General features: G+C 44.1%; 1 protein-coding gene across 1 annotated transcript in view; it reads right to left on the bottom strand.

The window, feature by feature from the left end:
* LOC139310093 (hemicentin-1-like) overlaps positions 1-17,955 on the bottom strand; it is a 46,073-nt gene that overhangs the window by 7,334 nt on the left and 20,784 nt on the right. The window contains exons 7-10 of the mRNA XM_070934252.1: positions 14,019-14,223; positions 6,650-6,731; positions 3,534-3,757; positions 71-175 (exon numbers count right to left, since the gene is read on the bottom strand). Of these exons, the coding sequence (XP_070790353.1) occupies positions 71-175; positions 3,534-3,757; positions 6,650-6,731; positions 14,019-14,223 (616 nt within the window). The remainder of the gene's footprint in view (positions 1-70; positions 176-3,533; positions 3,758-6,649; positions 6,732-14,018; positions 14,224-17,955) is intronic.

Genomic DNA, 17,955 nt, shown 5'->3' on the forward strand with positions numbered 1-17,955 from the left:
GGTTGCAGGCCGCTGATTTATTTGATTCCAAACAAGGCAGCTTCAAAAATTCAAGTAGGTCAGAACTCACAAGGCTGGTGTGGGAGGCTGTGTGTTGTGATCTACGGTGAAATTGTTCACGTTGCCATTCTCATCACTGATCAGGACTTCTGCTAAAGGAGAACAGCAGCTGGACCTAGAGAGGAGATAAACATAGAAGATGCTAAGCAGGAGATGGTAAATTAACACTCCTTAAGAGCTTTCTGAAAGGCTGGTAGAGTCAGAGGGCAATGACATTCCAGAGATCAGGTGTGCAACCCAAAAAGATACATTTTCTGGGTCCTCCTAGATATGTTTATTGATGGGAACCGGAATGTGTACTTCCTGTCAGACCTGATGAAGCACATAGAAACAAGTGGAGAAACATGGTCCTTCAGCTATATTGGCCCCATCATACCATGAAGGTGGTAGGTGATAACCAGCACCTTGAATTCCACCCAGAAGCATAAGGAAGCCAGTGAAACATGAGTAAAAAAATGTGTAACACAAACATAACGTGATGTGTCCATAACTGCTCATGTCACCAGAATCTGGATCAATTGCAGCTTCCAGATAGTCTTCAAGGGAAGTCCCATGTAATCAGTGGTGGGCTGCTGCCGGTTCAGACCAGTTCTAGAGAACCGGTAGTTCTGACCATCAGCTGGCCCCACCGATCTGCCCCTGCCCTATCCTGTCCTATATTTCCTTCCTTCTAGCTCAGGTGATTCATGCAGCACAGCTGATTTCTACACCTCTGCTGTTCTACTGACCGGGGCTGCTTTAGAAGGTAAGCAGCTGTAAGATCCGGCCTCTCCTCCTTGTTCAAGAAAGTAAAGACTCTTGAAACTCTTGGCATTTCAAAAGAAACCTTTTATTGAACTGGAGTGATAGCAAGATGAAAGAAAAGCAGACTCTGAATTCCCTCAGGCAATACAGTCAGGATAAAGGAATTAGAAACTCAATTGAGATAGAAATTTAAATAATTGACTTAGAAAATCAAGGAGTATATGAAATCCCATGCACCGCCTGCCCCACCACATACATCGGACAAACCAACAGAAGAATAAGTGCACACATTGAAGAACACAAGAACACAGTCAGAAAAGAGGAACCAACTTCTTCCCTGGTCCAACACCTCAAAGCCACAGGACATGATATTGACTTTAAAAAGACCAGAACTATCACCAAAACTGAACACTTTAACAACAGAATAATCAGAGAAGCCATCGAGATAGAAAAACGTCCACACAGCATGAATAAACGAGATGATACCTCCCACCTACCAGCCATTTGGAAACCCGCCCTTATTGACAAACGTGTCCCTAACACAAAGAATGACACCAGACCCACACTCGCGAGAGCCACACAGGATGTAACCAGCACACATCCACGCAGAAAGCAGACTCAAACCCACACTGATGATGAGGCACGACCCCGGACCAGAAGCCAGACCACAGCTGCATCATTAGCCACTTTAAACCCCTCCAATTCATACATGAAGCAGACTGACACCCACCATGAAGAGGTAGCACGGCCACGAACACGAAGCCAAACAACAGCAACACAGCTCACCAGCTCAAATCCCCCTGCTACTCAGACTAACCCGAGCACAACCAAGCCCCCACCTAAACAGAACACACACCCATCCAATCAGAGCACAGCCAACCCCCCATCCAATCAGAGCACAGCCAAACCCCCAACCAATCAGAACACACCTCCGCCCAATCAGAACACAGCCAAGCTCCCACCCAATCAGTTCACACCCCCACTGGCAGTTAAAAGGAAGAAACTGCTGCGATCACACACATTGCTCCTAGAAGCACGAAGCCGAGAACACTAGCCTGAAGATGACAAATGAGACTTCGTCGAAACGTTGCCAAGAAACCTCCAATTTTACGCGGGAGAAAACCCGAATAACCAAAGACCTACATACAAACACCCGCGAAAACCTCAGAAAACAAATACCTATATACCTATACACACATACATATGTGTGTATGTGGTGCTGCAGTGGTTTATAATGCAGTACTGCAGGCTACTTCTGCTGAGAGATGGCTGCCAGCCATTTGGCAGTTTGATCCTCACCGGCTCAAGATTGACTCGGCCTTCCATACTTCCGAGGTGGGTAAAATGAGGACCCAGATTGTTGGGGGCAATATGCTGATTCTGTAAACCACTTAGAGAGGGCTGTTAAAGCACTCTGAAGCAGTATATAAGTCTAAGTGCTATTGCTATTTCTTGCCTCCCCATTCTAGTGGGTCAGGTGGATGTGACCGGCAAGAGATGGTCCCTCAGATAACATGGTCCCAAACCATGAAGGGCTTTAAAAGTGACAACCAGCACTTTGAATTGCACCTAGAAGCAAATCGGCAACCAATGCAGCTCCTGCAGTAGAGATGGCAGATATGCACACCGAGGTCTGTACAAAATCATGCAGGCCGCTGCATTTTGGACCAACTGGAGCTTCCGGATGCTTTTCAAGGGCAGCCCCATGTAGAGCAATCGCTCCAGGATTTCCAAAGGTCCAGCTCATTAGGAATTCTGCAAGCTTATCTCCAACACATCCTTAATGACCCAACAATCTGGGTCTTCATTTTATCAACTTTGGAAGGATAGAAAGCTGAGTCAACCTTGAGCCTGGTGAGATTCGAACTGCCAAATCGTAGGCAGCTGGCAGGTAGCAGAAGTAGCTTGCAATACTGCATTCTAACTACTGTGTCACCACACTGCGGGTCTCGTCCCCTAAGGAGTTAGATCTTTTGGGACCCAGAAAAAGGGCCTTCTCTATGGTGGCTCCCTCTCTCTGGAACATCATCCCTCCAGAAATTAGACTGGCCCCCACTTTGGCAATCTTACAGAAGGCCCTGAAGATGTGGTTTTGCCAGCAGGCCTGGGGAAGCCAAAGTGTGAAGGAGCCCCTAAAATGGCTTATTTAATCATGTGCTGAGGCAGGAGGTGGGTGGGTGGTGGGTTACTGTTTTTTATCTTTTTTTATCTTTTTTATTTTTATCTCTGCCCCCCCCCCCAATTTTGTGATTTTTACTGTTTGTAAACCGCCTAGTCAGTCCTAGAAGAGATCAGCCCTGACTGCTCTTTAGAAGGCCAGATCCTGAAGATGAAACTCAACTACTTTGGCCACCTAATGAGAAGGAAGGACTCCCTGGAGAAGAGCTTAATGCTGGGAAAGATTGAGGGCAAAAGAAGAAAGGGACGACAGAGAATAAAGTGGCTGGATGGAGTCACTGAAGCAGCCGACGTGAGCTTAAATGGACTCCGGGGGATGGTAGAGGACAGGAAGGCCTGGAGGAATGTTGTCCATGGGGTTGCGATGGGTCAGACACAACTTCGCATCTAACAACAACAACAACAAAGCCGCCTAGAGTCGCTGTGAGCGAGTAGGCAGCTATATAAATGTTCTAAATAAATAAATAAAAATTGCTCAGGTACATCTGAGAGCAGCAGGTTGACAACTCTACGTTCTGTAATACAGTTGTTCAGAAAACAGAGGTACGTACTTGTAATCACAGATAAGCTTCTTATTGCTACCTTCCTTTTCTGAGTGACAAGATAAAGCGCTGGGATCTGGGCTGATCTGGACATTAACAGCAGCTTCAGCACCCTCAGCAGAAAATGTCATGTTCCAGGTGTGTTGAGAGCAGTTGGGTCTTTGCTGGCTGTCAGCTCCACAAGGCATATAGAATTGGAGAAGGTGATAGACTGGTGGGTTTTCTTCAGTTTCCTGGAGGAAGAGCACATATCTATTAATCCTTCTTGTGACTAGAGATTTAGATCCAGATTAACAGAGTTGGAAGGGATCTTGTAGGTCATCTAGTCCAACCCCCTACCTAAGCAGACCCTACACCATTTTTGACAAATGGCAGTCCAATCTATTCTGGAAAGCTTCCAGTGATGAAGCACCCACAACTTATGGAGGCAAGCGGTTCCATTGGTTGATTGTTCTCACTGTCCTTATCGTTATTTCCAGGTTGAATCTTTCCTTGTTCGGTTTCCATCCATTATTCCTTGTCTGGCCTTCAGGTGCTTTGGAAAACAGCTTGATCCCTTCCTCTCTGTGGCAGCCCCTCAAATATTGGAAGACTGCTATCATGTCTCCCCTGGTCCTTCTCTTCTCTTCACTAGACTAGCCAAGCCCAGTTCCAGCAACCGTTCACCATTATGTTTTAGTCTCCATGACTTTAATCAATTTAATAGTTGCTCTGCTTTGCACTTCTAGCAAAGTCTCAACATCTTTGAGCGTCCAGGCCCCTAATCATCCTGGTTGCTCTTCTCTGCACTCTCAACATCTTTTTTATAGTGTGGTGACCAGGGGTGAAATGCTGCTGCCTCTATCCGGCTCACGGAAGCTGGTAGCGCCGGCGGTGGGTAGTTCGGAGAGCTGGTAGCGCCGGCGGCAGGTAGTTCGGAGAGCCAGTAGCTCCGGGGGCGGGTAGTTCAGAGAGCTGGTAGTGCCAGTGGCGGGAGGCTCCACCCCAGTGGTGGGTTGCCCCCAGTTTGGACCGGTTCGCAAGCACCGGTAGTAAAACCAGCGGGAGGCTTGGCCCACTGACCCGGACGTCATCATAGGTGATCTGTGCATGCGCAGAAGAGTGCATGCGTGCGTGAGCGCAATGCGAACCAGTAGTAAAGGTAAGTAGAATCCATCCCTGCTCCACCCCCCCCCAAACAGGGACATCATCACATCCCAGTTTTGACCATCTGCACATGCGCAGATGATGGCCCGTGCGCGAAATGAGCGAGTAGGAGAGGTAAGTACATTTTACCACTGGTGGTGACCAAAAGTGCAGTACTCTAGGCATGGTCTAACTAAGGCTTTGTAGAGTGGTTAAAATGGTATTTGTGCTTGATTGAACAGTAATCTCATATGTAGCTGATCTCAATAAGCAAAACAAAGATAGATGTGAAGGCAACCAGGTATCTGAGGACTGTGGGTAGGCTGGAAGTTGAAACCCCATCTTGGGAAAGGGTAAGAAGAAGGGCTAGTTAACTTCTGCATGGTTGCCAAGAAAAATTAAATGGAAATGTCCATATTGTCCCTACCAGCTGAGCAAAATGCATGTGACTTTAATCATCTATAAACTTTACCAGCCTCTTTGCTGTCTTTCCCTTGATACAGAATCCTAGGCTGTGAGACCTTCGAAAGCCTCAAAGATGTACTGTGACTCGGTGGTGAAATCCAAATTTTTTTACTTCCGCTTCTGTGGGCGTGGCTTGGTGGGTGTGGTGTGGCTTGGTGGGCATGGTAGGGGAAGGATACTGCAAAATCTCCATTTCTACCCCACTCCAGGGGAAGGATATTGCAAAATCTCCATTCCCACCCCACTCCTGGGGGAAGGATACTGCAAAATCCCCATTCCCTCCCCACTCCAGGGGAAGGATATTGCAAAATCTCCATTCCCACCCCACTCCAGGGGAAGGATATTGCAAAATCTCAATTCCCATCCCACTCTGGGACCAACCAGAGGTGGTATTTGCCGGTTCTCCGAACGGCTCAAAATTTCCGCTACCAGTGCTCCGGAACCTGTCAGAACCTGATTTAAATTTAGCTAATTTAAAACAAAGTGGCTCCATTTTAATCTGTGCTTGTATTTTTCTTGTTTTTTGGAGGAGCAACAGTTGTTTCTCCTAAGACAGGGGTGTCAAATTGGCGGTCCATAGGCCGGATGCATCACATGGCGCAAGCCACGGCCAGCCCAGCTCCGCGAAGTGGAAAAACATCACGATACGTCAAGTAACGGCAACATGACACCATGAGTTTGACACCCGCGTGTCCTAAAATATTGGTCTGGATCGTGACAAGGCAGAGAACCAAAACTGGAGCGGGCAAAACCTAGGGGGAAAAAAACCAAGAATACAGCTCATCTGTACAGCTCATACAGCTGTCTGGAACCCACACTGTGTATCGGACATTAATACAATTGAGAGATTCCAGAGTCCAGATTTCACGAGAAGAGTACTCCACTCCTCTGCTCGCAACAGAATACCTTATGCCACCAGGCTTATAATTTTGGGCTTAGACAATTTAGAACTTCACCATCTTCGGTCCGACCTAAGCGTAGTATATAAAATTATCTGCTACAATGTCCTACCTGTCAATGAGTACTGCAGCTTCAACCACAACAATACGCGAGCACACAATAGGTACAAACTTAAGGTAAACAGATCCAAACTAGATTGCAGAAAATACAGTGACTTCAGTAACAGAGTGGTCAATGCCTGGAATGCACTACCTGACTCTGTGGTTTCTTCCCCAAACCCCTAAAACTTTAACCTTAGACTTGTCTACTGTTGTCCTCACCCCATTCCTAAGAGGTCTGCAAGGGGCGTGCATAAGAGCACCAGCATACCTATTGTCCCTGTCCTAATGTCCCATTTATTCGTATCCATTTCATGTATTCATAATTATGTTTATATTTATATCTGTTATCTTATACATGCTTGACAAAATAAATAAATAATAAATAGATTATGATGCTCTCCTTGGTTGAGGAATTCTGGGAACTGAAGTCCACGTATCTTGGAAGTTGCTAAGGTCTAGAAAGACTGCAATATAGGACACACAAAGACATTTTCAGAAGTTTGAGAGTAAACCTTGAGAGTAAAGGAGACTCACCAAGGCTGTTTTGGGAATGACAGAGATGAGCAGAGTCATGTAGTTTTGCGATGAACTGGTTTTCGCTGTAAATGTTGCAAGACTGAAAGAAAGATTAGTGGTGATTGTTAATAATGCAGGTATATCTTTGGAAGGTGTCAGAATATATTCATAAACTGGAATAGGGCATAGCAACAGGTCAGCCAATGAGGGCTGTTTGGTAACTGAAACATAGTATTTGTTGTATAAGAGACAGTTTGGAGCCTGGGTGTGGCTTAACTGTTCTGTATATAAGCTTGAGGGCACTAGCTTCTCCTCTCCTCCATTTTGCCTCCTCCATTTTGTGCTTCATTTTGTGCTGTGTTTGTACTTGCTATTTCTCTTCTCTACAACGTGGAAAAACCTACAAGGGTATTGTATGCCTTATGTGTTGTTATGTATATAAAGACGTTTTGAATCCTGCTTAATAGTCTGCTTGTGTGTGCTGCAACAAACTCTGACAGAAGGGTGATATGAAAAGCCCCCCAACCTTTAGACTAGGGGTCCCCGACCCCCAGGCTGTGGCCCAGTACTGGGCTGTGACCTTATTTGGAACCGGGTCACACAAGCTGCGGGCAAGTGCATGGATGCAGCTCCATTTGTGTGAGCGGTGGGTACTTGTGCACACACATGAAACTCCAGCACAAATGGAGCTTCACGCGTGCGTCCGAGTGCCCACTGTTCACGCAAATTGAGCTGTGTGTGCGAGCATGCATACCTGCCGCTCGCACGGGTCCATTTCCTCTCCCCCCACCCGACCAGTCCACAAAGCCGGAATGGTTGGGGAACACTGCTTTAGACAACCCAGCACTTACATTGCTATTCTGGGCTGGCTCTGACCCAATCAGGGCAGGATTTAGATGAAAAGAGGCCCTAGGCTATTCCACTTATGAGGCCCTTTCACCAGTGGTGGGATTCAATTCTTTTAACAACAGGTTCTGTGGGCATGGCTTAGTTGGGGGTATGGCTTGGCAATCATGTGACTGGGTGGACGTGGCTAGCTGGTCACGTGACTGTGTAGGCGTGGGTAGCTCGTCATGTGACCGTGTGGGCGTGGCTATGACTACTCAGAGGGCTGAAAAAAGTCATTTCTGACTGGGCCTCGCACTTTTGACCGGTCCTCACACTTATGACCATCATCACATTTATGCCCGTGCAGCTTTCTTAACAACCATGTCACTCATTTCACAACTGCTTCTCTTCACCATGGTGACAAGATAGGGCAAAAACATAAAATGTGAGGACAGTCGTAAGTTCGAGGACTGGTCAAAAGTGCGAGGACCAGTCAAAAATAACTTTTTCAGCCCTCTGAGTAGTCCATATGCACAAAAGGACTACCCAGAGGGCTGAAAAAACTGATTTCTGACAAGTCCTCACATTTTTGACCGGTCTTCGCACTTATGACTGGTCATCATTTATGTCCATTGTAGCATTCTTAACAACCGTGTCACTCATTTCACAACTGCTTCTCTTCACCATGGTGACAAGATAGGGCAAAAACGTAAAATGTGAGGACAGTCGTAAGTTCGAGGACTGGTCAAAAGTGCGAGGACCAGTCAGAAATAACTTTTTCAGCCCTCTGAGTAGTCCATATGCATAAAAGGATACAGCAAAAGAGAGGGATGAAGAAAGGGAAGGGAAATTAGAGTAGGAGTGAGGGTAAGAGAGGGAGGAAGAGAGGAGGAGAAGGAGAAAGGAAGAGGAAGTAGGGAGAGAAGAAGAGGGGGAGGAAGAGAAAGTAAGAAGGAAAGAAAAGAAAAGAAAAGAGAGAGGTGGTAGGTTTGAGGAGAAAGATTGCTGTACAATAAAAAAGATGAAAGGCAAGAAAACCAACCCCAAACAAATATAAAGATATTAAGATAAAGAATGAATTGTTAAACTTTAAAGAATAAAAGAGAACAAATATGAATAAATAACAATAATTAGAAACACACATACAAACATACAATGTATTTTCTTTGAACAGAGTATTTGGCCGGTTCACAAATTTAAACAGTGTTTAGTCATTTCAATTAAATTTACAATTTCTATATTTCCTTTTTGCCATATTTATTCCTCATCTATTTTTGTAAAAAACCAATATTACCCTTCATCCTCATCTCTAATCTTAATCAAATTCAATTTTTCTCTTCTATTCTATATTATACCTCTTCCCATTGTCATCTATTTTTATATCCATCCTCACATTGGTTAATTATGTAATATTAGTTGTTTAATATAAATTCAACATTTTAATATAAATCAATTAGTTATATAACTACCTTTTTTGTATATTAATCAATATGAATATGAATATTCCAATTATTTCCATGCAATACAATTTCTTACAAATCAATTAATTATATTTACCAATAATAATAAACCAAATAATTTCCCCCATATATTCCTCCAAACCACAACTTAACCATTTCTGCTTTCAGAAATATACAATTAATAGTATCTCAATTATTACAATTCCCTAGTTAAATAGAGCTTTTTTTCTTTTGTGTTTTAAAATCCTGTACTCTCCTCTTTTTCCCTAAATTTCCCATTGTTTGCACCTACCTTTTTTGGTGAGGAAAAAGAAAAGAATTCTGCCTGCCTAATTTTCCAACCTTGCAGCAACAGCAAAGCAGTTTCAGTTTCGTTTCTCAGCATAGCTAGGGGGAAAAAAATCAGCACTCTTTGCAAGGAAGCAGAAGAGCCCTGAGCAAAACATCTGAGACGAATCAGCTGAGAGCCGGGAGGCCAATTAGCCTATGCTGAAGCTCCGTGGGCCAATAAAATTACAAAAAAACCACCAAACCCTTTGTTAAATTGCTGGCTCCCCCGCCCCTCACCCACCACTATTTATTGGCAATAAATAGTGGTGCGGAGGGGCAGGGCAAGCCAGCAATTTAACAAAGGGTTCGGGTGCACCACTGGCTCTAGGGTGGCCCTTTGAAGCCCCGCGGCAAGAATTTGAAGTTTTTTTTTCCCTCTAGCCATCGGAGGCAGCAATAGATTGGGAGTGGGCGGGGTAAGCGAACGGCCGGCAATCCAACAGAGCAGAGAGTGAGGGTGAGTGAAGGCGTGGAAGCTGCTTTCTCCATCCTGCTCTCTTGCGTGGATCCCAGGCAGCGGAACTCAGGCTAGGGAAGGGGTGGGCAAGTGTGGCTCTTTTACAACCTGTGGCCTTCAACTCCCAGAATTCCTGAGACAGCCAAGCTGTCTCAGGAATTCTGGAAGTTGAAGTCCACAGGTTGTAAAAAAGCCACAATTGCCTACCCCTGGCTACAGTAGGCTGGCGCCGCACGGGTGGGAGGCGAGGGGCGGGCGAGCCAGCAATTTAACAAAGGGTTCGGCCGAACCCCCAGAATCCCACCACTGTGTAGGCCCCTCTTGATCTTGAGGCCCTAGGCTGAAGCCTAGTTAGCCTATAGGAAAATCCGGCCCTGGACCCAATTTCAAATTTATAATAATTGAAAGGAGCCAAGAAAGTTACAAAACTTGGCTTTCAGACTGTCTCTCTCCAAGATTAAGTACTGGAACTGCAATCCTACCGGCTTCAAGATTCCCTCTAAGGAATCTTTCCTTTTAATCCAAGTCAATAAATAAGATAGTGTTAGATAAATAATAATAGATAAATAATAGATAAATGTTGGAATAAATGGAAGGTTGCCTAAAGAGGGCATGAATGATTGAGGCAGGAAGTGGTTTTCTAACAACTGGGTTTATATATTGCACTAAACCAATGGTGAAATACAGCAAGATCTATCCGGTTCGTGCAATCCGGTAGGGTCAGTGGTGGGAGGCTCCGCCCACCCGCCTGGACGTCATCACGTCCTGTGTGCTGACCCTCTGCGCATGTGCAGAAGATGTGCACACACTCACATTTGCAATCCAGTAACAAAGGTAAGTGCATTTTTCCCCTGCACTAAACCATAATGTAATTGGGTTTTGGCTTAATGTGCTGTCCAAACCCAGCCATTATCGTTTAGAAACTGGATTCAGTAGAAGGAGGGGAAAGCTACTAACCACAATTGAGCCCAACATTTCTGTTGCTAAATGAGAACTGTTAAATGAATTTTGCCCCATTTTAGGACCTTTCTTACCACAGCTGTTAAATGCAGTTCTTAAGTTAGCAATACGTTATCAAACCTGCTGCAATTTAGACATTTAGGAAAGAAAGACCCTTGACTCCATTTGATTGAAGTGATAGGTTCTTTACTAAAGTTAAGTGGTTGTGGAATTGTGGCCAAAATTGTGGAAACCTTTTGGGAAAAGTGTATTTTTAAGGTTTGATGGCTAATAACTAAGGTGACCAGACGTCCGCTTTTGGCGGGACAGTCCCGATTTTTAGCAATTTGTCCCGCGTCCCGCGGCGTTTCAAAAAAGTCCCGATTTTTCATTCTGCCTCCTGAGTCCCAGCTGATGGCTAGAGGAAAAAAAAACTGTTTAAACTCTTGCCCGGGGCTTCAAAGGGCCGCCCTACAGGCAATCAGTGTAAAGAGTTCCTGAAGCAGTTTTTTTTCCCCCTAGCTAAGCTGCAGAAACGAAACCGAAACCAGGATCTTTGATGCAACGTGACAAAATGAGGCAGAGAGAGATTTATTTTTATTTTTATTTTTCCTCCCCAAAAAAGGTAGGTGAAAAACTGCAAACAATGGGAAATTTAGGAGGAGAGTTCAAGATTTTAAAACACAAAAGAAAAAAAAGCTGTATTTAACTAGGGAATTGTAATAATTGAGATAATATTAATTGTATATTGTGTTGAAAGCAGAAATGGTTAAGTTGTGGTTCAGAGGAATATATGGGGGAAATTATTTGGTTTATTATTATTGGTAAATATAATTAATTGATTTGTAAGAAATTGGATTGCATGGAAATAATTGGAATATTCATGTTCATATTGATTAATATATAAAAAAGATAGTTTTATAACTAATTGATTTATATTAAAATGTTGAATTTGTATTAAACAACTGTATTACATAATTAAACAATGTGAGGATGGATATAAAAATAGATGACAATGGGAAGGGGTATAATATAGAATAGAAGGGAAAAATTGAATTTGATTAAGATTAGAGATGAGGATGAAGGGTAATATTGGTTTTTTAAAAAAAATAGATGAGGAATAAATATGGCAAAAAGGAAATATAGAAATTGTAAATTTAATTGAAGTGACTAAACACTGTTTAAATTTGTGAACCGGCCAAATACTCTGTTCAAAGAAAATACATTGTATGTTTGTATGTGTGTTTCTAATTACTGCTATTTATTCATATTTGTTCTCTCTTATTCTTTAAAGTTTAACCATTCATTCTTTATCTTAATATCTTTATATTTGTTTGGGGTTGGCTTTCTTCCCTTTCATCTTTTTTATTGTACAACAATCTTTCTCCTCAAACCTACCACCTCTCTCTTTTCTTTCCTTCTTACTTTCTCTCCCCCCCCTCTTCTTCTCCTCCCCACTTCCTCTTCCTTTCTCCTTCTCCTCCTCTCTTCCTCCCCCTCTTACCCTCACTCCTACTCTAATTTCCCTCCCCTTCCTTCATCCCTCTCTATTGCTGTATCCTTTTATGCATATGGACTACTCAGAGGGCTGAAAAAGTTATTTTTGACTGGTCCTCGCACTTTTGACCAGCCCTCAAACTTACGACTGTCCTCACATTTTACATTTTTGCCCTATCTTGTCATCATGGTGAAGAGAAGCAGTTGTGAAATGAGTGACATGGTTGTTAAGAATGCTGCATGGGCATAAATGTGAGGATGGTCATAAGTGTGAGGACCAGTCAAAAGTACGAGGACCTGTCAGAAATGACTTTTTTCAGCTCTCTGGTTACTCCTTTTGTGCATATGGACTACTCAGAGGGCTGAAAAGGTTATTTTTGACTGGTCCTCGCACTTTTGACCAGTCCTCGAACTTACGACTGTCCTCACATTTTACGTTTTTGCCCTACCTTGTCACCATGGTGAAGAGAAGCAGTTGTGAAATGAGTGACATGGTTGTTAAGAATGCTGCACGGGCATAAATGTGAGGATGGTCATAAGTGTGAGGACCAGTCAAAAGTGCGAGGACCTGTCAGAAATGACTTTTTTCAGCCCTCTGGTTAGTCCTTTTGTGCATATGGACTACGCAGAGGGCTGAAAAAGTTATTTTTGACTGGTCCTCGCACTTTTGACCAGTCCTCGAACTTACGACTGTCCTCACATTTTACGTTTTTGCCCTATCTTGTCACCATGTTGAAGAGAAGCAGTTGTGAAATGAGTGACATGGTTGTTAAGAATGCTGCACGGGCATAAATGTGAGGATGGTCATAAGTGTGAGGACCAGTCAAAAGTGTGAGGACCTGTCAGAAATGACTTTCCAGCCCTCTGAGTAGTCCCTATACACATAGCCATGGCCACCCGGTCACATGACCAGCTAGCCACGCCCACCCAGTCACATGGCCTCCAAGCCACACCCACACAATAAGCTACGCCCACAATGGTGTCCCTCTTACCAATGTTAAAATCTGTTCACCTTACCCTATACACATAGCCATGGCCACCCGGTCACATGATTAGCAACCCAGCAATAAAACCCAGTTAACAGAAGCAATCCTTCAATCTTGGTTTCACAATATAACAGCTGCAGAACTAAAAGACTTGGTTCACTCCATGGGAAGACGTTGTTAGGCTGTAATTCATGCTAAAGGTTACCTAACTAAGTATTAACTAACATGGTGATAATTTTTGTATATCTCATTTTTTCTATGGTGAAAATTTTTGTATATCTCATTTTTTCTATGTGTTTCACTTTTCTTCTTTATACTGTAACTGTTATTCTAATAGCAAATCCTTCATAAAATTCTTGATTATCCTTAATTATCCTTCCTTAATTATCCTTCCATTGATATATAATTTTATGGCACTACTCCAAAAAAAAAGGTGTTGTTATTAGCTAGTTTTAGAAAATACACTTTTTCCAAAAGGCTTCCACAATTTTGGCCACTACTGTAAAGCTAGATCTGAACATTCCCATGTAAAGATTACACTTTCCCCCTCTTTCCTTGGACCTCCCCCCCCCTTGACCAGTATCCAATAGGATGCCTTGTGGATGTTTTGGGAACGACTCAGAACTTGGCGCCTCTCCCTGCAATTTTGCATTTGGTTCCCAGGCTAGGTGTCCTTGGAAGCTGGTTTATTTCAGTTTGGCACCTCTGGTTCTCGTCAATGTGTCATCATCCCTTCCGCTGTTTGTCTTCTCATTCCCAGGCCACGTATTACTGCCCCAAATTCCTCCCCTCACTCCCTTGCAATTTATGGCAGGATGCCAGCAAAGTGAAGAAGCTGAAGATGGCAGACCTGACACACGATTTCTAAAAAGTTGGTATTGCTATCCTACCTTGAGGCAAAGTTGGAGCTCTTGGCAGGGGCCACAAACGTTGCCGTGAGAACGGTGCTCTCTCCTGTCCTCAGGAAACCTTGTACAGGTCTAAAGCTCTGTATGAAGCCCAGGTCATCTCGGACATTAAAGGTGAACGTTGCAGCTGATCCATCATTCACCACCTGTACAGAAAACTCTAGGCTCCCACCAGGCAACAACGTACCTTGGAAATATAATAGGACAGGTGAGTCAAACTCAAGGCCAGTGGGCTGGATACAGCCTGTGGGGTGCTTACCAGTAGATCTGGCCCGTGGGGCCAGCCTCAGGGGTTCTGTGGGCGTGGCTTAGTGGGCATGGCAGGGGAAGGATATCCTGACCTTCGCACCTTCCGCCGCAAATTAAAAACATGGCTGTTCACATCGCCCAGCCTGGACTGAGGGGTTTTTTGATGATTTTAATGGGTTTTAATATATGTTTAAATTATTTACTTATACATTTATGTATTTTATGTATGCATATTTATGTATTTTATGTTTTATTGGGTTTGTTTTTATTTGTTGTGAGCTGCCCTGAGTCCTACGGAGATAGGGCGGCATACAAATTATATTAAATGAATAAATAAATAAACATTGCAAAATCTCCATTCCCACCCCACTCTGGGGCCAGCCAGAGGTGGTATTTGCCGGTTCTCTGAACTACTCAAAATTTCCGCTATCAGTTCTTCAGAAATTAGCAAAGGACCAGCCCGCGGTGCCTCTGCTAGTGAAAATGGGGCAGGGGGGAGGCGCTTCAAAATTTGCTGTTTGCTGGGAAGATGTGTAGCTAAAAGTCATACATTTAGTCTACATCTGATTTTGGGGATATTTCTTCATAACCAAACAAAACTGTATTTTCTGTGCAGTTCACACCCCTAGCTCACTGGATCAGGCCCACATTTTGTAATTAACTCCTGTGCCCCATTTTGGCTGGCAGAGTGATGCAGGAGGCTGAGTGATGTCGCACCCTTGGCCACGCCCCCTCCCTCAGCCCTTCGAGGTCAAACACAACCCTGATGCGGCCCTCAATGAAATTGAGTTTGACACCCCGCAATAGGGCACATTGAAAATGGGGATAACTTGCAATTAAAAGTAACTTTGAGTTGTCATATATTGGTGTTTCTCAACATTTGGTGCAGATGACTCCATTGAACTTTCTGTGGTGGCACGGTGGTTAGAATGCAGTATTGCATGCTAACTCTGTCCACTGCCAAGAGTTCGATCCTGACCGGCTCAAGATTGACTCAGCCTTCATCCTTCCGAGGTTGGTAAAATGAGGACCCGGATTGTTGGGGGCAGTATGCTTGACTTTGTAAACCCCTTAGAGTGGGTTCTAAAGCACTGTGAAGCAGTATATAAGTTTACTTGCTATTGTCAGTGCTAACCTGTTATAGGTGCTGAAAGACAATGATTATCATAGGGGAGGAATAACCTTAGACCCAAATGACTCCTATGGGGCTGAGGGATCATCAGTCACAAAATAACCATTTATTGGCCGGTATTTATCAAATGCCAAATTCATTTATTAGAAGGCAAGCTTTCCCAATTTCTTCATCCTTTCAGGATTCTCTCCATCCTCCTGTCCCTTACAGGTAGTCCTCGACATATGACCACAATGGAGTCCCAAATTTCTGTTTTTAAGTGAGACATTTGTTAAGTCAGTTTTGCCCCATTTTACGAACTTTTCATGCCACAGTTGTTAAGTGAATTCCTACAGTTGATACTAACATGGTTGTTAAATGAATCTGGCTTCCCCATTGACTTTGCTTGTCGGAAGGTCGCAGAAGGGGATCACGTGACCTTGGGACACAGCAACCATCATAGATATGAACCAGTTGTCATGCGTCTGAATTTTGATCACATGATGATGGGATGCTGTCAACATCGTAACTGTGAAAAATGGCCATAAGACACTTTTTTCAGTGCCATTGTAACTTTGAACGGTCACTAAATGAAGTGTTGTAAGCCGAGAACTACCTGTAGTCCTCACTTTACGACCTGTGGCTTAATGATTGTTTGAAGTTACAATGGACCACCACTGAAGGACTTTTCACTTGATTTCAAATATTAAGATGGCCACTTCCCCCAGACAGTCACATGATTGCATTATGGATACTTGGTACCCGGCTCACATTTATGGCCACAGGCACCTGACAGTGTTTTGGGGCAGTTTCAGTGGTGGGATTCAACTGGTTCGCACCACTTCGGCAGAACTGTTTGTTAAATTGCTGGCTGGCCTCACCCCTCCCCTTCCCGCCCCTTCCAGAAGTCACGCCGCGGCTTGTTTTTGCTCCCAGGAGGCTGCAGGGAGGCCTACTAGGCCCAAAACAGGGCACAGGAGGCTGGCGTCCCCCGTGACTTCCTTTTTGCTCCCAGGCGGGTGCAGGAGGCTGAGTGCTGCCTGTCACATCCCCTGGCCACGCCCCACCATGGCCACACCCACCCAGCCGGTCATTAGGGCAGAGAACCAGTTGTTAAATGATTTGAATCCCACCATTGGGCAGTTTCCAGCATTTCTGGTTTCCAGCAAAAAAAAAAAAAAAAGCCCATTAGAGAAAATTTGTTTGTTCAACGATTGCCAGGTTTGCTTAAAGACCGCCACAAAAAAGGTTGTAAAATGAGGCATAATCACGTGGTGATTATGACAGGTTCAATGACAGTCATAAGTTGAGGGCTACCGTGGTTTCGTTTTTCTGAGAAGACAGTCACATTCACTGGGCATCCATAATTTTTATTTTCTAAGGCTGACTTGCAGGTTTCCATGGAGCTGAAATACCATTGGAAACAAAGCAGATATTAGAGGCTGGAAGCAGGTTTTACAGTATGCCGACTTCCCTTTTCATTCTGTTTCAGTAACTGCTAAGAAAGGAAACGGAAAAAGGAAAGCCAGCTATTTGGTTCCTGAACAGCAAAGCCAACAGATGTGCTGGTCCTGGGGTTTGCAGGCATTGTATTTATATCAACAGGTTTGCCTGCTTTGAATAGTAAAATGGAGAATGCTCCTGTTTTGTTTTTTTTTGTAAAGACTCCTCCCATTTTTTTTTTTCTGGGATGAGAATTAAGGGGAACCTTCAGGGAAGCTGGATGGGGAATTTTGGGAGTTGAAGTCCACATGTCTTGAACAGGGGTGAAATCCAGCAGGTTCTGACAGGTTCTGGAGAACCGGTAGCGGAAATTTTGAGAAGTTTGGAGAACCGGCAAATACCACCTCTGGCTGGCCCCAGAGTGGGGTGGGAATGGAGATTTTGCAATATCCTTCCCCCTGGAGTGGGGTGGGAATGGAGATTTTGCACTATCCTTCCTCTGCCATGCCCACCGAGCCACGCCCACCAAGCCACACCAAGCCACACCCACAGAACCGGTAGTAAAAAAAATTGAATTTCACCACTGGTCTTGAAGTTGCCAAGTTTGAAAAATGTCATTGTACACCCTTGGCTGGTTTCAACATTCTTGCCCCAAAGGTGCTTTTTCCAAAAGCGATTGGACTTTGTTTTGCTTGAAGACGTTTCGCTTCTCATCCAAGAAGCTTCTTCGGCTCTGACTGAAGTCAGAACTGATAAACCTCCAAGTAGCTTCAATGACTCTCAGAGAGAGCGCTAACGACCAGATGACTGCAAGGAATATAAATCCGCCCATTCTCCACCATTCAGTCAGAACTGAAGAAGCTTCTTGGATGAGAAGCGAAATGTCTTCAAGCAAAACAAAGAAAGTCCATTTGGCTTTTGGAAGAAGCACCTTTGGGACAACCATGACCTAGATGACTGAGAATCTCCATAGACTTACTTCTTAGCGGTGTCTGTGGGTTCTGAAGTGAAGGTAAGTAGATGTAGCACCAATTGAAGAGCATCTATGTAGTTCTGTGGGTTGAACTGTGGAGTCCTTGAGGCTTTCTCTGCTTGGTTGTTTGCTTGCAGATGTTT

This window comes from Pituophis catenifer, unplaced genomic scaffold (genome assembly GCF_029215685.1).
Source record: "Pituophis catenifer annectens isolate HBS135680 unplaced genomic scaffold, rPitCat1.0.hap2 SCAF_2, whole genome shotgun sequence".
NCBI lineage: Eukaryota > Metazoa > Chordata > Lepidosauria > Squamata > Colubridae > Pituophis > Pituophis catenifer.